This window comes from Microdochium trichocladiopsis (genome assembly GCF_020744255.1).
Source record: "Microdochium trichocladiopsis strain MPI-CAGE-CH-0230 chromosome Unknown B0I36scaffold_14, whole genome shotgun sequence".
In the NCBI taxonomy this organism is placed as follows: Eukaryota; Fungi; Ascomycota; class Sordariomycetes; order Xylariales; family Microdochiaceae; genus Microdochium; species Microdochium trichocladiopsis.
In genome coordinates, this window is record NW_025763557.1 from 1,061,143 (window position 1) to 1,079,690 (window position 18,548).

Below are 18,548 nucleotides of genomic sequence, written 5' to 3' on the forward strand. Positions count from 1 at the left end.
ATATAGGTCTCCTCGTCAATACTTACGGGAAAGTCGCCGGCAAAGACGGAAGAGGCCGTCGGGGGAGTCCCAGTCCCGTGCTATGCACGAATGTGGGGTTCATCCAACACAACAAACATGCGTGTTGATCAAACACAACACTTTGGTCAAACATACCGGATTTCAGACACAAATCGCTTCTAGCTATCTTAGCGCTGGCCAAGAACGTGCAATACGGGCGTTCCGTGTGTCTGCTATTCCGCTACCTTATGAGCACGTGAATCTTGGGCCTCCCGTTCTGCCTTTTACTTGGAGTCATTGACCCTTCTTATCAGACGGAGTCGTAACCTTTAGTACAATGTAAATCTTTGAAATGCATTCTATCCATCCGCTCATCCCTTGCTTGTTGTCGCGGACCGACTAATTGGTCGGTTCTACCTTGCCATAATGAACGACAGTCAATCTCTTGACTTGCCACCAAGTCAGCTCATGCTGTTACCCCGAGAGCTGCTCCTTTGCATTCTTGGATACCTCGATGCCAGATCCTTGACGCAGGTAGAGAAGGCCTCTCGTGATCTGAGAGATGCCGCGAAAGCTGCATTCAGGGGCGTATATGGCCCTGGTATCTCTCACCGCCAAGTTCAATCAGGGTTGCCGTTTCGCGAACTTGCGATTGAAGAACAACTATACGGCTGCGATGCGTTCGACACTGAGAAGGATATCAAATTTCTTTTGCGAGTTATGTATAACCAAGTGCCAGCGCCCACAGACAACGATAACGATCACTTTGCCGCTTTTGTCCTTATTAGCATACGAAGGAGTCGGGCTAAAAGTACGCCTGCCTGGCTGGAGACTGCAGCCCTTGCCCTTATGATTCAGACCCGCATCGAGGAAGCCGACGCATACTATGAGCGCCTCTCGGCCCTTGGGCCTTTCCCGCCGGATGTCGCTCTCGCGCAGGCGCGGTTTGGCTCCTGCCAGCGATTCGCCACTACCTTGCACAATCTTGCCGAACCACCAACCGCACATCTGCTCGCAAAATCGGCAGTGTGCGCTGCTGTGCGGGGAGATGTCGACTTGCTCAAGTATCTGTGCGCAAACTTCTCGGAACAGCTGGACTGGGCGATCGGCGACTACACCACCGCATCTGTCGCTGCCTTTGGTGGACATATCAATGTGCTGGAGTTTCTCCACAACCGCGGCGTTAACATTGTGTCTCCAATGCTACGGCCATTGCCAATTCTCACGGCAGTCAACTGTGGTCGCCAAGAGGTGGTGCGGTATCTGCTGGAAAAGGGAGCGCCCACCTGCCACAATGGGTTGCTGCTAGCTGCCAGCGCCATATCTCGAGGATTCTTGGACATCCTCCGCCTGATTTCAGACGCCAGGACCCTCCCAAACGCCGACCTCGCCGGGAGACTGCTCATCGGATATGCTGTAGAGTCCGAGATTGCAGAAAGTCGGGAAGCAATCATCGAGTTCCTTGTCGTGGAAGCTAAGCTCGACATTAACGCTCTCGGCGTGGGCGGTACAGCACTTCACATTGCAGTCAAGTCTGGCAATATAAGGATTGTCAAATGTCTGCTGAGACTCGGTGCAGACCCGCTCGCCAAAGATCTCCTTGGACAGGCTGTCTTTGAGCACGCCGTTTCCCACAATCGGCCAGTTGCCGAATGGTTCGCCGAGGAATACGGAGCATCTATCTCTAAATACGCGGTGCAGAAGGCTCGACTAGTCGCAGAGGTCATGCAGTCGTGGACGCAAAACTGGATCTACCGACTGGCCGATTGGGTTCAGGACAGCGTCCTTGTGTCGGCGCAGGACACTAAATTCCAAGCTGTAGGGCGTGCATGGAGGGCCCACGGCATGAACGGAAAGCTTTCCAGTATATGGTTGCGCAATCTATCGCTTACAGCATTGCAATGGTATGTGGGCGAGTTTCGAGGCAGGGACGTGGAGAAGTCTTACCTGGATGCCGCTGCAATCTCTTTCGGCCTAACTCGGGTGATTGATTCAAGATACGGTTTGACGACTAGAGAGCACAACAGTCCAATCAAAGACGACGAGCTATTACAGGCGGCCCTAACGATCGCAACTGTTTATCACCCCTTCGAATCGCTCATGCGCCGGGCGCTTGTGTCAGAGCTGCATCAGAGATTGCCCTCTGCGCGCATCCGTGCACTCGGCCAAGTTCTTGCTGATCCCGATGCTCAGATGTTCCTGATGGGCCATGCGGCAATCGCCCGGGAGGAGGCCGAAGTATTTACGAAACTTATTGATTCACAACGTTGGAGGCTCCGGGGAAAGGGATGATGGCTGATCCTGCTGGGTCAGGATGCTCCTAGCGTGCGAAGTAATTTTACTTGCAGATTTCTTCTCGCGCACAAGGGTGGGAGCTCAAAGGAGCACTTCTCTAATGACGAACGACCCTTTGCGTGATAATCTAGATGTGAAGGTGGAAAGAAAAGGACGCAAATGAGTTCATCGAAGCTAAAACATAGAGTTGGAAAATCGAGCTAGCCTTGGACGTAAAAGGTCGGGGTTGTTTTGGTCATGCGAGCAACATTGACGGTGATATTATATGCAGTGTCGATCCGTACGACTCCGATCGGAATAGAGGTCTGGGATAGCACGTATCTGCCACCCGACTTCCTAACACTGAGCCATTGTATCACCAAGCTATATACTCTTGCTAGATCTACAGGAAGGTGCTACAATGTTCCTATTGAGCATGGATCGAGGACAGGTCCCTCCAGCAGGCATGCCGCAAACGGAGCTCCATGGTCATAGTCTAGAATACTGTTGAGGAAGGGTGAATCGCATGATGCTGCCCCAGAATGATTTCTTCCTACCTGTCAGATCTTCGGTCATCATCTTCGGGATCTTATCATGGTACTTCTTCAAGATCCTTCCGTTGAAACCCTTCTCGGTCCAACACATTGTCAGGTAGTGTGGCCCCCTGGATCTCACTACTTCAACCCTCAACATTACGGTAGGGGGCTTCGGGCTTGCCTCCAAGCTTCCTTCGAAATCGACCTCCTCTGGATCTTTCCCTGCCCCGACCTCCCGCATCATTCTCAGAACGGGGCGTACACGCTTGGTCTTCAAGAGACCGGGACAGCTATCGATGAGAGCTGTATTCCAGTCGAACATAGTGGCATCCTGCAGTTCGCCGCTCTTCGTGAAGCCACGCACTAGTTCAGAGAGTCTTGGATAGTTCTCGAAGGCCTTGGCAAGTTTGTTGTTTCGCCATTCTTTCTCCTTAATAATCTCCGTCGGCACCAGGACGGTGTGTATTTTTTTCTCTTCAACAAGCTTCAGGAATCTCCATGCCGAATACATGTCGACAGCAACGTTGAACTGATTGGTCAAGATGTTGAGATGGCCGTAAATGTAGCAAGCCATAGTTGTGGCTCTCTCCATGGGCAGATCGTTCTCAACCCACTTGAGAGCTTCGGTGAAGGGTCCGCCTATGGCCGCGCGCGGGCCTGCATCCTTTCTACGAAGCAGACCGTAGACTAGTGGAGAGCTTTCTTCAGCTTACTTTTCTCGGCTGCAGTTCGTTTCTCTCAACGCAGGGCGTTTTCCTCCTCTATGAGCTGATCAAATGGGAGGACGATGTCGGCCTGATCGGAAGCTCGTCGTTTGCCATCTTTCATCTGAATGTAGTCGTTCCACACCCCGAGTATGAGCCTTTCGCGCTCTTCGCCATCGTTTGACTCCAAGGCTTCGTCGAGCCGCTTCTTCAGAGCCGTAACACTCTCATCTTCTTCTCGAAATGCCCATATGTAATCAGGTTTGTGGCCCTGGTGTCTCATTCCTGGTGATATATTCTTCATTGAATCTTCGTCTGAATAGAACTGGTAGCGATCTCGAGGTATGTCGAGATCGTCCAGAAGGGTCCTCCAATAGTGCGCAATGAGCCTGATATAGGTACTTGCAATGGACTTAAAATGGCTGCCATCGGCCTCAAAAAGTCGGTCTGGCTTGCTGAACCACTTCTCCGCGATGTCTTGCCTGATTTCCGTAACCCTTTTCGGCTTTTCGGTAAACGGTGTTAACATGCGTCTTATGACTTCGTTGTGATCGACCTCTCCATTCGGTCGCTTAGTGTACTCCGAAACGGCGTTGTACACTTCAGTGAAATGACCACCATAATTCTTAACAGTGAGGTCGACGGGTCGAGGCGAGAGAATGACACAAACACGTCGACGTGGGTTACGCCGAATGATGGAGAGAACCATGAACTAGTTATCAGGGTCGGGACAATCAACAAAGACCAGAAACTTCTTTCGCGACTTCTTGGAGTGCCCTGCCTGATTTGAAGCCATGGCTGCTGATTTCGGAAGAGGCCGCACGATACTAGTAGTTCCTAGTTTTGCTGGGCGGTCACTGAAATGCAAGTACACCTGGCGTTTAAGCTGGCCTTATATGTACTGAGACGTCGTAGGCGTGAGTGTTTGTTAGAGCTACTTTATTCTAATAGGCGCCCTCCCCTTGCGGGTGATAGGTCTAACAATTCAATTCCCTAGAATCTACAAGATCGGCCGCCTTCCCTCTGCATGCCTGAAAGACACTCCACAAACACTGTACTTGACTTTGCACCACAAACAGAGCTAGACAGGGATGCTTCGAGTAAGATAACCATGCAGAAGCTTTTGCAAATACAGTACTGTACACGTGCAATTCCCAAGGTTAGATAGGAATGCGGCTTGGTTGCAGATAACTCAGGTTAGTCAAACAAGGAGACGGGGACCCCTTCCCCAGCGCATCATTTTGAGCATTTCTTAAACGTGTAAAGGCGAATGCCGGTCCCGTGTAGCCGGCAGAGACTATAGAAACAAACAGATCCCCCAGGCTCCTCACTCAGCCATGAGCCATGATGCTTGCTAGTTGCTGTCACCAGGTGATGCTTGATTTTTGCATCTTATCAAGCAAATGCACTGGCTCGTGACTTATCTAACATGGGCCTGCCATTGTACTACAGTTTGACTCGTGTTCGCTAAAAACGATTGAACTTAATAAGCCTTACCCCACCAAGAATACAAGAAATGCACATCACACGCATCGTGGACACAATTGTCTCGTTACTGATTCTGGGTCACCTTTGGCTGATGTACCGTGGAACAGACGGGGTTACATTCTTTCGGCTAGCGAGTCTGACGTAACAAGGACAGATCTTGCAACCCTCGGATTTGTGCGTCGAGCGGGTAAAGGCGGACATATCAGGCTCTCGTCAACGTTCAAATACACACAAAGCTGTGTCCAGCTTTCTCGCAATCTACCTGTCGACAGAAGAAGTGTCACGAGGGTTGCCCTACGGCTCGTCGCGGAGTCCATCGAGGCAAGGCTAGATCAACCCGGATCTCTGCAGATAGAGCCGTGCGATGCGATTCTCCTACCATTCGAAAATGCATACCCACGATCAGCCAAAGCTGAAGACCTGGCATTCGGTATGGCCACGTCTTTGGTTCGTCTAAGTCAGAGCGTCGACTCGATTGCTCATTGGACGTCTGACCGGGGCACACTCCTCGTCGTGGTGATCGAAGACTACATGGGCATGAGGACGAAGTCGCCGACCTGCTTGCACAGTTTCACAGCCTCAAGATCAACGCCATCTTCATACCGCCCATCGCCAGCAACCATTCCATGTCTCAATCACATTTTGCAGTTCTCAGCAAGATGCTCGCCGAAAGCGGGCCAGAGACAAAGTGGTTCGCTCTGCTTGACGACGACACGTTCTTTCCGCACCTGGAGCCTTTATCCACGGCACTCAGCTCTCTTGATCACGAAAACAAAGACCTTTATGTTGGCGGGCTGACGGAGGACTGGGGCTCTCTCACCCGATTCGGTCTCATGGCTTATGGCGGTGCTGGCGTATATCTCTCTGCACATCTGGCCAGGAAGATCGGGAACCTGGACCAGGCCCTCCAGTGCATCGAGGAGTCCCCGCCTCAGCTGGGAGACATCATCATCCGTGACTGTGTCTACCGCCACAGTAGGGCGCGTCTGACCGTACTGCCAGATCTGTAAGTCCTTCCACCCCATCATTGATGTCTTGTGATAAGAGTCTAACCTCCTCGATAAAGATATCAACACGATTTGCTGGGCGACCTGCGCGGCTTCTTCGAATCTGGCGTTGAGCCTTTGAACTTGCGCCACAGGAAAAGCTGGTACAGCGAACCTGTAGTTTCCATGGCGCAGGCGACGAACTTTTGCGGGTAATTCATTCTCGTGAAGCACCGGGGTCCCAGCAACGTGTATGCTGACTAAGCGAGCTTGTGCCACAGGAACTGCTTCCTTCAACGATTCATCTTTGGCAACGATACTGTCCTTAGTAATGGCTACTCGATCACCGTGTACCCAAAGGGTGTGGATTCGCTCGATCTGAACAAGATAGAGCGAACATGGGGCAACGTCTATGCAGGCGAGGACCCGAAGTACGAGTACAGCATGGGGCCGCCGCGCGACAGGGTGCCCGACAGTGATCACAAAACGTACTACCTCAAATACACGGAAGTCAGGGCAGATCTCATGAGACAGCTGTATGTGTGGAAAGGAGTTGAAGACCGTGGAGTGCCTGACGAAGTTGTCGAGCTGGTTTGGAGGAGATGACTCAACGCCAGGGTCATATCCTGCTCCGGAAATGGCAGAATATCATGTCGGGTAGGATTTTGTTCGGTTACAAGGCCTCAGAGGAAGAACATGTACCTCGAAAACTATCTGGCAGTCACAGAAATATGGCGATCAGCAGGCAAGAAAGCAAAGCGTGGAAGCATGAATCACTATGCCGACATTGACAGACTACTCGTCCTCCTCGCTGTTCCTCCTTCTGATGACCGCAGAGCTGAGTCCTTTGGGACTCGTTATGCATGCCTGGACACGGTATGGCACGAGGACGATGTACACCGGGAACTGAGTCCTAGAATCAAGACGGGAATCAAGACGGGGAAGGCAACCTCGAGTTTTACCAGCAGAAATCTATCAAGAGATAGGCAGCCGTCCAGCAGTCGGCGCGTATGTGTGCAGCCCCCTTGTGCGTGCGCCGAGTCTGCCTGCTAGGCTCGACACAATCCCCCGAAATTGGTGAAAAGGAGCTGGGCGGCCGCACCGCCCTGAGGCTCGTGCTCTGTAAGAACCCCGACGATGACCTCTCGAGAGGGCCATGCAATGAACGTGTGACCAGTGATGATCGCTTTGGTTTCTAATCGAGTACGGGGCGGGGACATTCATTCGGCTGCTGGCGAGCGCGTTGCATGGCAACCATTAAAGATGGCACAGCTGCTTTGGCCCGGCGCACATTGTCAGCGACGGCACCCTCAAAACTTTTACATTCAGCGACCCGGAGCTCGGGCAGACCGGTGCTGCAACGGGTTTAAAAAGCGAGCCGAGTCCTAGGCGGCCGAGCATTATGGTGCGATATAGCAAACACGCTGCAGTAGCTACGCGAATGGGCTTTGCGTGACTGCGCATCGGAGTCACAGGGCATGGGTCGCACAGCGGTCGTAAGGCGGCACGTTGGAACAAACGAAACCTCCCTCGGATGCCGGACTGGGTTGTCGCCACGAGCCCGCCACAGCGCAGCGACCGCGGCGGCCCATGGCTTCCTTCGGTTCTTGCTTACCGGCTCAACATGTAAGTTGGTCGAGGCAGTGTCGCCCGGCGGGTCGGTCGCCAGGGTGCAATCGCGGTCTGGGTCATGAGCCATGCACAGCACTTGGTTGGCGCTGCCCAGACTGTCGATGCTTTGTTTGAGAATGCAAAGAGTGCGTGCAAAAAGAACTCCCAGGAAAGTCATATCATCGGCTCAGAGGAATGCAGCCTCGTATTGAAAATTACGGTTCATTGTCGGCTTCAGGTGGCCATAATGAAACTGCCCGTCTGCTCTGAGGGCTTGGCCTAGGACTGGTCCTGAGGCCCCCTGGTGAAGGTCTGATTGTGCGCCCTCATGCTTGCCCTCTTTTGAGCTTGCGCGGTGGCAATGACCCTGGAAGTGTCCTGACATGCAAAGGCCACCTACCCGCTACTCGCGAATGTTCGTTGCAGGCGGGGATACTCAGCTCCTGCTTGCCGTCATGCTTGCGTCCGCTGAAGGCAGCCAAACCTCCCTCCAGCCATGTTTGGTGAGTCTGTGCGGCCACCTGGCGAAGCCTCGGGCCGCCACAATGCGGTCAGCTACCCCTTGAATTATCAGGACAAGCGTCCCTGCGATGCTTCGGCTCCTTCATGCTGGCTAATAAGCAGAGCACCCCGGGGGGACATATCTCCAGGAGAGCGGGAGCACTTGCAGTGCGAGCTCCACGGGTGACTAGGTGGCGTTATGTGGTGCAAAGGGGTTGAAGCGGACCCACTTTGAGGGCTGCCAGGCACCCAGCGTCGCTGGCTGTCAGGCATCCGCCGTCAATGCACCTTGTCACTAGGTGCTAAAGACCGCACTTCCCCGGCAGCCATCACCAGGCCATCACTCTTTTCTCCATCATCATCAACCCCGATCTGCTTCACGGGTGCACGAGCCAGCACCGAGGTAAGCGTACCATTCGAGACCGCCTCCAGCACCTGCCAATACACCAGACAGGGCGATTCTGAATCGTTGAGTCTGCATTCGTCTGCTGACTCCGCCAGCACCTCTTCTTTCTTAGTGGACAGAGACCAAGCCAAACATGCTTAGTCTACAAAGTCTCTGGGCAGAGGCAGTCGCCATCTCACCAAGTGGCAAGGAAGACCCGCCAGAAGAACGTACACATGGACGAGTTGTTTTCCCAACTTGGCCCTGAGGCCGGCTCCGACGATTGCAGCCGTCACACCCGTCACCTGAATGATTGACACCAAGCAAAAGCGCAAGGTCTAATCGGCGCGTCCGCAGGTCTCATGATCAACGCAGCGATGCACGAGAACCAGCTCTGCGTCCCGGCAGCCTAGGAGGACTGGGATACAGATACCAAGGATCTCTTGCAAGAGCTCTGTGAAGGCGTTATCCACTACATCTTGTCGCTCGACGAGCGCTTCCGCTTCGAGCACAAAGTCGTCTTCGCCGCAGTCAACATTGCTCTCCGTGCCATCCTCAAACCTGAAAAATGGGCCATTTTTGAGCCGACCAGGGAGGTGCTCTACGCGAAGGTCGGCAGCGCATGTCTTGACATGGCACTCGGCCTCACCGCAGTCCACAGAGCCATCGTTGAGGCGATGCTGGAGACCGCAGTCATGGATACAGATCGCCAGCTCTCCATGGACAGCATTCTCAGCACACGGGCGAGCATCCTGCACCGCATTGGCCACTGCGTCAACGGCTCAACCCCAATCCACTTCCTCGACTTTGTGTATCCTCCCGATTCGCGCACCCCCTTGGAGCAATACATACGCTTCGAAGTCTTGCGTGTCCTCCGGGCTGCACTGGTGGAGCCGTCTTTCTTCTCTTGCTCTGCGAGCCAGATGGTGGCTGCGGCAGTCTCTGCAACGTGGCGTCGTCGGTTCGGAATCCCCTGGGCGGAGCCGCTCGATTCCCTTCCTGGTCACCATTACGAAGAAATCAAGTGGATAGCGGACCTTCTGTAATGTCGCAAGTGAGTTGCGGGGTGCGGTGATTCCCGGCTCATACTCTCTACAAGAATGTCTTATGTGTATGGGAAGGACATTCGTAAAACAATGTCAAGGGTACCCATAGATTTCTTGCCCTACGGAACCTCCTCGCCGCGGTCTGGGAAGGTGAGACATAGTGTCTGGCAGTGTAGGTGCGGGCCATTCGTAGGCGAATCGACATTTGTATGTACATAAAGCTGGTCAATGTATCTCTCGTTTAGTTACACTTCCTGTCAAGAATTTGCCCGAACCTTGCTTGTCTCAGCCAGCAATATGTGTGACCTGATCTAGCGAGACGAAGCTTAGCTAATTGCCTCCCCTACCATCTGGCGGCAAGGAGTAAGCCGCTACCAGGCGCTCTTCCCACTTGGTATGTAATACAACTTCCTACATATTGTTGCCCCTCTGTTCATGCAAGTTTAAGTCCGCGTCGAACCACGTCCTCTCCTGCAGCAGGGACGCGGAGCGGCGTTCCGCCTGGTGCGCTGTGGCCGATGTCCCACCCCGAACAAGCCGTAGATAATTGTTTTTTTTGTTTTTCTTTTGGGCCGAAGACGACGGCCCACAAGCCCAGCCAGTCCGACGTGCTGAGCTTGTGGGATGCCCCGTGACCGAATACCGAGGGAGCTCACCGCTGTTGTGGTGGAGTCCTGTTTCAGCACTGGGGCGGGGGCGGCTCTGTCGCATGTGTACAACATCCACCATGTCCTGCTAGCTCCTCCTCCCTAAAGTGGCAAGTGGGGTGGGGCAACGCGGCTTAACATTCGTCAGGTCTTTGACAGGCCATCGCGCAGCACGCATCGTGCACAATTATGCCAAGCCCAATCGGAAGGATGATGATCATGATGGCACGTCTTTATTTCTAAGGTTTTTCGAACCTGTCTGCCATTTTTCGCGGTGCTATTACGTATCTGGCCCAGGTCCCCGTTGATCCCGTTAGAAAGCCAACGGACGCCAAGCCAATTGTTTGTTTACGTTCTGTCGGCTAGACCCCAGCATCTGACTCCACCCTTCGTCTCGCCCAGCTGGAGCGGTTTGTTTGTAGTACAGTAATCTTAAATGCGGTGTTGGGGTGGTTGGGACCGCTACTCACGCGACTTTAGGCACGGCTGTGGAAAAATTTCCACGCCCGTGGAAAAGCTTCCACGCCTGTGGAGAAATTTCCACGCCCGTGGAAAAGCTTCCACGCCTGTGGAGAAATTTCCACGCCCATGGAAAAGCTTCCACGCTCGTGGAAAACTTCCCCAGCGCCCCGCATTTCGCGAACCCCCTTTTGGCCAAAGCGACGTCTCTCAATCATCTTTGCGTCTTCATTCTCCGTGTTATCACTGCCTATGGAGGCTATGAAGTATTTTGCCCCGGGCCGGGCTAAGATCGACTATAAAAGTGACGGCGCCCCACCATGCGGTTGGACATTTCCTTCATTCGAAGATTTAGAACGGATCGTGTCAGTGTTTGCCAGCCGACATGGATACAAGGCCAGAACGAAGGAGAAGAGGGAGAGGACCCGATTCTATGTCTGCGGATATAAACAATGTCCCGTTGCGTGGAGCGCACAACGAGTGGTCGACAAGTTTCCTCCGCTCTTAGATTCGCTTGAGGTGGTCCGCATACAATATTCAACCACGATCAGCCACAACCACCAGCTTACCGCTCGTCCGGAGCCAAAACCCCTTCCAGTCGATATGATCTGGCTCGGAGTCCCATTTGGCCCCCTGGTTGAGGAGGGTCGATCTGACTCCGCTATACCATTAGGTGTTCCGATGTCTCAGGAGGGGAAGAGGCTAAAGTCGTCTGCTCTCGATCTAGTAAATGTCGAGCCGCATTTCAAACACCAAGAACATGACGATGACGAGACCGTATGGGTCTATGAGCCGTTGATCATGGCGATCTCGGCAACCATCAAGAACCCGTGCCTTACGATGTCGGCGACTTTAACATGGAGTGCAGACTTGTTCCGAGACCTTCGCGAACAGCTTGCCGATGCCACATCTGAGAGGAAGAAGCTCGTTCTTCTCGGATGCATGTCAACGCCCATCCTGGTGCCGGAGGGGCCCTCTTTCGATGAATATTGCGAATATATGAAACTGTTTATGGACAACAATGCTTTTATTAAAGCATATCCTACCACGGAGGAGGCAACATTCCAGGCAAGCAAAGTTGGCGATCTTAGAATCCTCGACGAGTGGGCCGCAAAATTCGACGGCCAAGGAATGAGCTGGCTCGCATACCGACCCATAACGTGCGATGGTGGGCTATCGGCGACGTGTAACCTGCCACCTTCTCATGCTGGCCGCATGGTTATCAAGCCGACACATAGCACCAGTGGAGAGGGAGTCAAGCTTGTTAAAGTCAGCAATCGCAAGGGACTGAAGTGCCGAATCCCTGGGAACAAATGGGATGCCGATATTCAGCCCAGGAACCATCTCTTCCACCAAGAGTATGTCGACTCATTAGTCAAATTTGGCGAACTTCGGGTCTGTATGGTGCGTGATCTATCTCAAGAGGCTATAGACGGTCTCATTCCCCCAGGTAAGATCATTAGTATCACCATCACCAGACCAACCGCTTCTGCCGGCAAGGTTCAATTCTCGGATATGAATCAGAGTCCATTCAGTCACGAAATATTTGGGGAAGGAGTTGGGGATGAGCACGCTCAAAAGCGCAAGTATCATGAACTGAAGCAGTTCGCCTCTCTGTGGTTTGCCATTCTTTTTAGGCTTGCCGATTTTGAACCTGGTCTTGCCTCACTTAAGGATGGCGTACGTCTCGACATTGGCATCTCAGAAGTCGCAACCGATGGGCGATTTTTCATTAATGAAGTCACACGATTGTGGAATGCGTCAAGCTTTTCAGAGGGGAACTCTACTAACGTTCAAGAACAATGGGGCGAAGCTATTGGCCATTCGTGTACACAGCCTCGATGTTGGCAGCAATACCCCGAGCTGTTAGAGACTCTTGGGACAGAAGGAAGTGAGGTGGGCTTACCTGGACGCCCCGCGAAGCGACAGCGGCCCGGATAAAGACGTACTTTCAACATCTCGTCTTGCTGGTTATTATCAATTCTTTATTCGTCTCCATAGCTTTCCTACTATATTCAATCAATCGGGCTTATACTTGCCGCACGGAGCTAAGCCGCAATGCGAAGCTGTGCTGCTTTTTCTACTTATCCTGGCCAAGTCTATTAGCGTACGACCATCCTCGTCGCGGTTATCAATGTCGGCGCCGCTATCTAGCAGTTTCTGCATAACGTCGTCACGCCCCCAAGATGTCGCCCATGACAATGGAGTCTTCCATCAATATCTCGGCTATCCACCTGAACGCCTCTCGCTAGCAGCAGATCTATAATGCTGATGTATCCCTTTTCGGCAGCTAATGATGTCGGCGTCCGACCATGAATGTCTTTACTGTCGGGCTCTGCGCCACTGTCTAGCAGCAGCCGCACGACGGCTTCGGCCCTGTTGTAGACAGCCCATGCGAGCGGTGTCCGACCAAAGGAGTCTCTTTCGTCAATTCTGGCGTCTCTATCGAGCAGCAGCATCACATTCCGCTCGCATCCCATGCCGGCAGCCCATGAGATCGGTGTCCGACCGGTCTCATCTGCACGATCAACCTCAGCGCCGTTGTTGAGCAGTAGCAGCACTACCTCGTCGTGCGGATTGCTAGACGCCCATGAGAGTGGCGTCCGGCCGGCCCGATCCGGGTAATCTACCTCGGCGCCCTTGTGAAGCAGTAGCTGCACAAGATCTGCGAATCCGTTTTCAGAGGCACAAGCTAATGATGTTCCCACGTTACCACGAAAGTTGATATCAGCACCTCTTTCTATTAGTAGCCGCACCGCCTTTGTATGCCCTTCGTTGACAGCATACATGAGCGGCGTGAACGCAGGCATCAGCATCGTCATAGTACCATTTGTGGCACTAATTAGCGATCTGGTCAGACGTGCAGCTGGTCTCGGGCTAGACTGTCAGCAGTGGCAGCCAGCACAGGCAACCGGGCGAGAGGAGAAGCCGCGGGTGTCACGGCTCGTCTTCGTCAGTGCAGATCAGGTCAATAGCACAGAGTTCTCGACTTATACGGACTGGCTGCGAAGCCGGGGTCTGCTCAAGCGGTTCTTTGTCGACGAGTGCCATACGATAATTATGGACGCTAGCTATCGAAAGCGGCTTACGGAGCTGAAGTGTATCTACCGGTACGGCTGTCCGGTCATCTTACTGACAGCTACACTACCGGTGCGGCTTGAGGCTTGGTTCCGCCAGATAATGCTTGTAGGGGACGCCGAAATCATCCGAGCAAGGACCGACAAGAAGAACATCAGCTATAACGTCATGCAAGTCACGGGACCAGGTCGGAGCGCAGTCGAGGACGAGGTCGTGAAGCATGTCATCCGACTGACCGGCCGCATGAGCGGGAGGCAATAAGGCGTGATCTACAGCCGGTCCAAAGCAAACTGCACACGGCTGGCGGAGCTGATCCGATGCGGGTACTACCACAGCGACATGAGCTTGTTTGGATTACGCAGCGCTGTCCGATGAACATGGGCCTGAGAAACTCAGGGAATGGGCTATGATAGGTCAGTACATCTCGCGAACATATCTCGGACGTAGACTAACTGTCGATCAGTGATTGATAAAGCTTTAGAGGAGAGGGCGATAAAAGCAATGAGTGCGATGAGGTATGCGAGAACGAGCGATGAAAAGCAAGGATGACCCAAGCCAAAACCCAAAGAGACAGAGAAGGTAGCCTAATTACCGGAGCTCTTCGATGGAATCCAGCAGCAAGAGGCGCGTTTTAGATACCTTGTGAGAGCAGGTAGATGGTGCTCAGAGCTCCAGCTTGAGCTTAGAAGAACAGAGCTTGACGCCGGCGATGCCTACATCTCGGATCCGACAGAACCGTTTAACATTGTCACAGTTGCTGGCTATAATGCCGAACTTCTTCTTGCACTGGTGGCAATATCTGGTGCTTGTCCATGCAGTTGTTGAAGCCAAATCGTTCTGCTGGCATTTCTAGGCGGTCCCGGCCAAGGAAGTAGGGACAGGCCACTTGTCTGTGTACACGCGGAAGCTTCACATGCTGTCTGCGATAAATTTTCTGGACTTTGATGGCCCGCGCAACGATGTCGACCAAGGACGGACCTCACGTTCTCAGAGGTCGTGATAGCGCCTTAGGAAGGCTTTGGCATTGTCGCATTGAGGAGGCTTCGTGTCCTTCCTTGTTCAGGATCTGTGTCCGAAGGCCGTGCGCAGAGGGTCTACTACGATATCCGTCGTTTTAAGAACAACGGGCGTCATCTCTACTTCATCCCCTTCCTGGACAATCTCGTTGGTGAAGATCATTCCCAGGCCGCTGTGGTAGAATGCGTTGTTGCAGCCACCTTGCCGTCAACTCGTCAGTGTCGACACGTGCATATCGGGCCCGTTGCTACCACATCTTGGCAAATTACAAGATGTCCACAACCTCGGGCCTTGCCGGCCAGTGTGTCCTGAACGACGACGAGAATATGAGTCACCTTGTCAACAGATTCTTTCGGGCAAGTCTCAAGCTTGACGACTTGATGAAGCGCTCCCAACTACGGCACCTCGGCTTCGGCTTCCTCAAGGCTGCCATCCGAGTTGGAAACAGCCAAGCATATTGGCTAGTAAACCAGACCGGCAGATGGCTCAACAGAATCCTTTCGATCTCAAGAACCTTGGAAATCATGCTGCCACGACTTGACCATGTCAAGAGCATAGTAGAACGGAGCTCACGCCTCGAGAAAACGATTCAAACCTAGGCCAAGGATGTCACATATAGCATATTAGCTTGTAACCTCATCGCGCTTTCCTCGCCGTTGTCGTCATACTGTCTCCGAGTCTGAGCCCTACGGCAGACTGCAATGGATGATTTCTCATGTGGCCATGATCACTCTCTCTGCAGGTTCAGCTGGGAGCAAGCACTATGAAACGCCACCCTTTGCTGCGCTTCCTCGTTGAGAGCTCCGGCGTCTCCTACCCGATACGTGGTGAGCTGTGATGTTGACGCAGAGCATCCGGCTAAGGGGAGCGGGAAACGGTGCGTGGGTGTCTGGATAAGAGCCAGGGCGAAGGACACCCATGCAAGGTCTTTTAGAAGGTGCCAGATTGACCCCGGATTTCGCTCTTCCGGTGCCTGTGTCTCTAATGGCATGGTTCTGGGCACCTCATTTGTTTTCAGGGCTAGCATGCCCTTCGTCCTGTGATTCCAAGCACAGTAGACGGCGCTGACCCAGGATTTCGCTCTCCCGGTGGCTGTGCGTCTCTGAATGGCATCGTTCTGGGCACCGGATTTGGTCCCAAAGAGTACCATTCTGCTGAGTCATGTTCAACTCCATGGCGAGTTCCTGGCAAAAGCGGTGCTCAGGTCATCAATTGCCTCACCTTCAAAATAGTGCTTACCTGCCTTTGCCTTCTCGCTGCGACAAGGTTTAACATGATCCCCGATAGCCCTTATCCACCACTGCACAGCTGGGTCGAAGCACCTCCAGAGTATCGGCACGTCACTTCTGGGAAGGCGAAGAAAATTTGGGACAAGCGTGACTTTTCTCATCAACCCGAACGTGATATACGCCAAGGCAGTTTTCGAGCTGCTAGGTTCCTGCAGGCCATCGAGGGCTCGTCTGAAAAGAGCAGTGATGTGACTGCCACAAGTGAGAAGGTCAGGTGTCTCGGCGCAAAGGGGGCCGGGTCCCGAAGGGCCATGCTTGTCCGGCCGACACCTTGCCGCGGCCCGCCAGCCACGCTTAATCCGATCCCTGACCTTCTACCCCGGATGAGTACCCCGAACTGATTGAACCCAAGTCCCACCTCAAGTGCACAGCCGGTTCCACATTTGCCAAGCAACTTACCGCAGGGATAGCTACCCATGACCGACATCCCAAGTCTTCGGCTCTCCACAGCCGGCTCAGCTTCATTGTCATGTCCACAACTTTGCTAGGGATCAATTGCAGCATTCATACACCCACACAAAGACTTCCGCGAGCAGGGCTGTCGCTCCGCCGCTATGGCGCGGCCAGACCATATAGGTCCAGCCTCCGGCGATATGGCACCGAGACAACTATTGGCTCCCACGAGGCGTACTGGGGATCTTGGCAGTGGCACTCGCGCTAGTTTGGAGGTCTGCACGAGTCGCGTGCCGGAGCAAGCTCTAGTTGGGTATCCTGATGGAGACTTCCATGGCTATGAGGTTCGCGTGCTACAGTACTGTGTCCGTCATATAAATGCTCCGCCTTGCGCAAGCCCTCTCAACTATTTGTGGCGCTTGTGGGGTCCCTACTCGCGGGATCAAGTTGGTCTGAAAGCGCCATTCTTGGTGTAGCTGCTCTTGCGCGCTGCCTCTAGCCTGCTCCTTTACTGACCGTGCTTCAGAATGGGAAGGGGAGGTGGCTCGCGATCTTCGAGTATAAAAGTAGCTGTCCAGCCCTTGGTGAGCTCCTGTATTGTACATCAAGGTGCTGCAATGGGTTCCCTCGCATCTCTCCTTTATTTAGTCCGCAGACGCAGGACCAGGGACCCACGCATGGATATCTCATTTATTCTTAATAGAGAAAGCGATCCTGTTGGGTCCGCCACTATTTTGCCGTCCAATAAGCCTCCAGCATGTCGAATGAAGAACAAAGATTCAAGCAAGAGCTCTCGATATCGGAACGAGAGTCGTCTTATTGAACGTAGCTTCGAAATCGTACAGTACTGCCGCTGTGTAGACATGTCCAATACTGATACCTTCGCAGCAAGAAGTTATGAATCTGGGCCCGACGAGGATATGAAGGGATGGGTGGTATTGAGAGGGAGTTGATACTGGGCTTGGGCTGGTCCTCGTTTACTACTAATGAAGATCGATCCAGTACTAAGGCCAGGGCTGTATCTACATGTGCATGTCTTCATCATCCATCCAGGACTTGCTGCTATGCCTACTGCGCTTGGCGATCGTCCTTGCGTCAAACCTTGCTCCCTCGTTCTTGGGCGCTCGTGCCATTCCCTTACCTATACTTTGACGCACACAGCCAGAGCCGTGCCTTAGTTCTCTGTCGGCAGTACGGACCATACAGTACGCGGCTCGTCATGATAGCACGTTTGTTGTCGAGCACGGTTTCAGACTGCAAATGACATCTCGGAAGTAATTGTGGCAAACCTTAGGAGGTGCAATACTGCACACACACTCTCGGAAACGAGCGACGTCATCCAAAAGCCGGGCAGCGTCCAGTAAGTTATGTTGTTCGGGTGAGTGCCACCACGACGCCATAGGAATATGCTAGTACCGAGACACATTATGGGGATCACCGAGAGGAGACCGTGCGATGGGAGGTCGCTGGTAACTGGTAACAAGGGAAGACTACACTGGAAAACTCTCTTCGCTTCCTCTCGCTGTAAATACACTGATGATAGTTCCGGCTGACCAAGCAATTCGAGGCCAACGTCATCAGCGCCTCTTCGGCATGCGACTACTTGAGCACGATCACCGGAGAGTGATAACCACAGGGGTGGCTACACATGATAGCGGAATTGGGCCAAGCAGGAGTGCCCAAGCTTCGAAGTGCCAGCTCCGGACACGAACGAGCTGAATGTCGACAGTGAGCCACTGTGAAAAGAGAGCAGCTCACGAGCAAGAAAGGCACATGACCAAGTGGAGGACTCGCAGGTTCTACTAACATTGGCGCTTGGGGTAACTATGGTTGTCGGTATGACAATACCACTTCAGAGGCAATGGCTGAATGGACGCTCTGTTCTGTCACAACGGTTCAAGGCCATGTCTGCACCCAGTGACCATCATCAGGAAGCCGCAATGGCGTCAATGCAGGGTCCACTAGCCGCGCTCCATTTTTGGTGGCTCCTTCTCTTTGCTGGCCCGCACTTTGCTGCTCCATTTCTGGCTGCTCTCATTCTCGAGCGAGCAAGGGATCCCGTGGCTGCTTGCCAGTAGACACCCACTTCTCCAAGGGTGGGCCATGCTGCTCCACCCATGTAAGTTTTTGCATT

General features: G+C 53.2%; 5 protein-coding genes across 5 annotated transcripts; 4 read left to right on the forward strand and 1 right to left on the reverse strand.

The window, feature by feature from the left end:
• Window positions 1-426: 426 nt before the first annotated feature.
• B0I36DRAFT_356092 (ankyrin repeat-containing domain protein) lies at window positions 427-2,292 on the forward strand (the record flags this gene model as incomplete). The annotated part of the gene is made up of 1 exon (XM_046157529.1): window positions 427-2,292. One exon carries the CDS (start codon window positions 427-429, stop codon window positions 2,290-2,292), a length of 1,866 nt encoding a protein of 621 aa, XP_046004989.1.
• A 1,256-nt stretch (window positions 2,293-3,548) lies between these two features.
• On the reverse strand, window positions 3,549-4,223 carry B0I36DRAFT_356093 (uncharacterized protein; the record flags this gene model as incomplete). The annotated part of the gene is made up of 1 exon (XM_046157530.1): window positions 3,549-4,223. The coding sequence occupies one exon, from the start codon at window positions 4,221-4,223 to the stop codon at window positions 3,549-3,551; it is 675 nt and encodes a 224-aa protein (XP_046004990.1).
• A 960-nt stretch (window positions 4,224-5,183) lies between these two features.
• B0I36DRAFT_399763 (uncharacterized protein) lies at window positions 5,184-6,724 on the forward strand. Its single transcript, XM_046161651.1, has 3 exons — window positions 5,184-6,008; window positions 6,069-6,200; window positions 6,270-6,724. The coding sequence occupies exons 1-3, from the start codon at window positions 5,629-5,631 to the stop codon at window positions 6,592-6,594; spliced, it is 837 nt and encodes a 278-aa protein (XP_046004991.1). The 5' UTR covers window positions 5,184-5,628; the 3' UTR covers window positions 6,595-6,724.
• A 1,258-nt stretch (window positions 6,725-7,982) lies between these two features.
• On the forward strand, window positions 7,983-9,803 carry B0I36DRAFT_436698 (uncharacterized protein; the record flags this gene model as incomplete). The annotated part of the gene is made up of 2 exons (XM_046162842.1): window positions 7,983-8,102; window positions 8,899-9,803. The coding sequence occupies 2 exons, from the start codon at window positions 7,983-7,985 to the stop codon at window positions 9,529-9,531; spliced, it is 753 nt and encodes a 250-aa protein (XP_046004992.1). The 3' UTR covers window positions 9,532-9,803.
• A 6,202-nt stretch (window positions 9,804-16,005) lies between these two features.
• Window positions 16,006-16,890, forward strand: B0I36DRAFT_356096 (uncharacterized protein; the record flags this gene model as incomplete). The annotated part of the gene is made up of 2 exons (XM_046157531.1): window positions 16,006-16,222; window positions 16,544-16,890. The coding sequence occupies 2 exons, from the start codon at window positions 16,006-16,008 to the stop codon at window positions 16,888-16,890; spliced, it is 564 nt and encodes a 187-aa protein (XP_046004993.1).
• Between the last annotated feature and the right edge of the window lie 1,658 nt (window positions 16,891-18,548).

Bases quoted from the DNA above. Each gene is read 5' to 3' on its own strand.
- B0I36DRAFT_399763 (XM_046161651.1), top strand. From the start codon at position 5,629: ATGTCTCAATCACATTTTGCAGTTCTCAGCAAGATGCTCGCCGAAAGC. The intron at 6,009-6,068 runs GTAAGTCCTTCC...TCCTCGATAAAG, and splicing joins CTGACCGTACTGCCAGATCT to ATATCAACACGATTTGCTGG. The intron at 6,201-6,269 runs GTAATTCATTCT...CTTGTGCCACAG, and splicing joins CAGGCGACGAACTTTTGCGG to GAACTGCTTCCTTCAACGAT.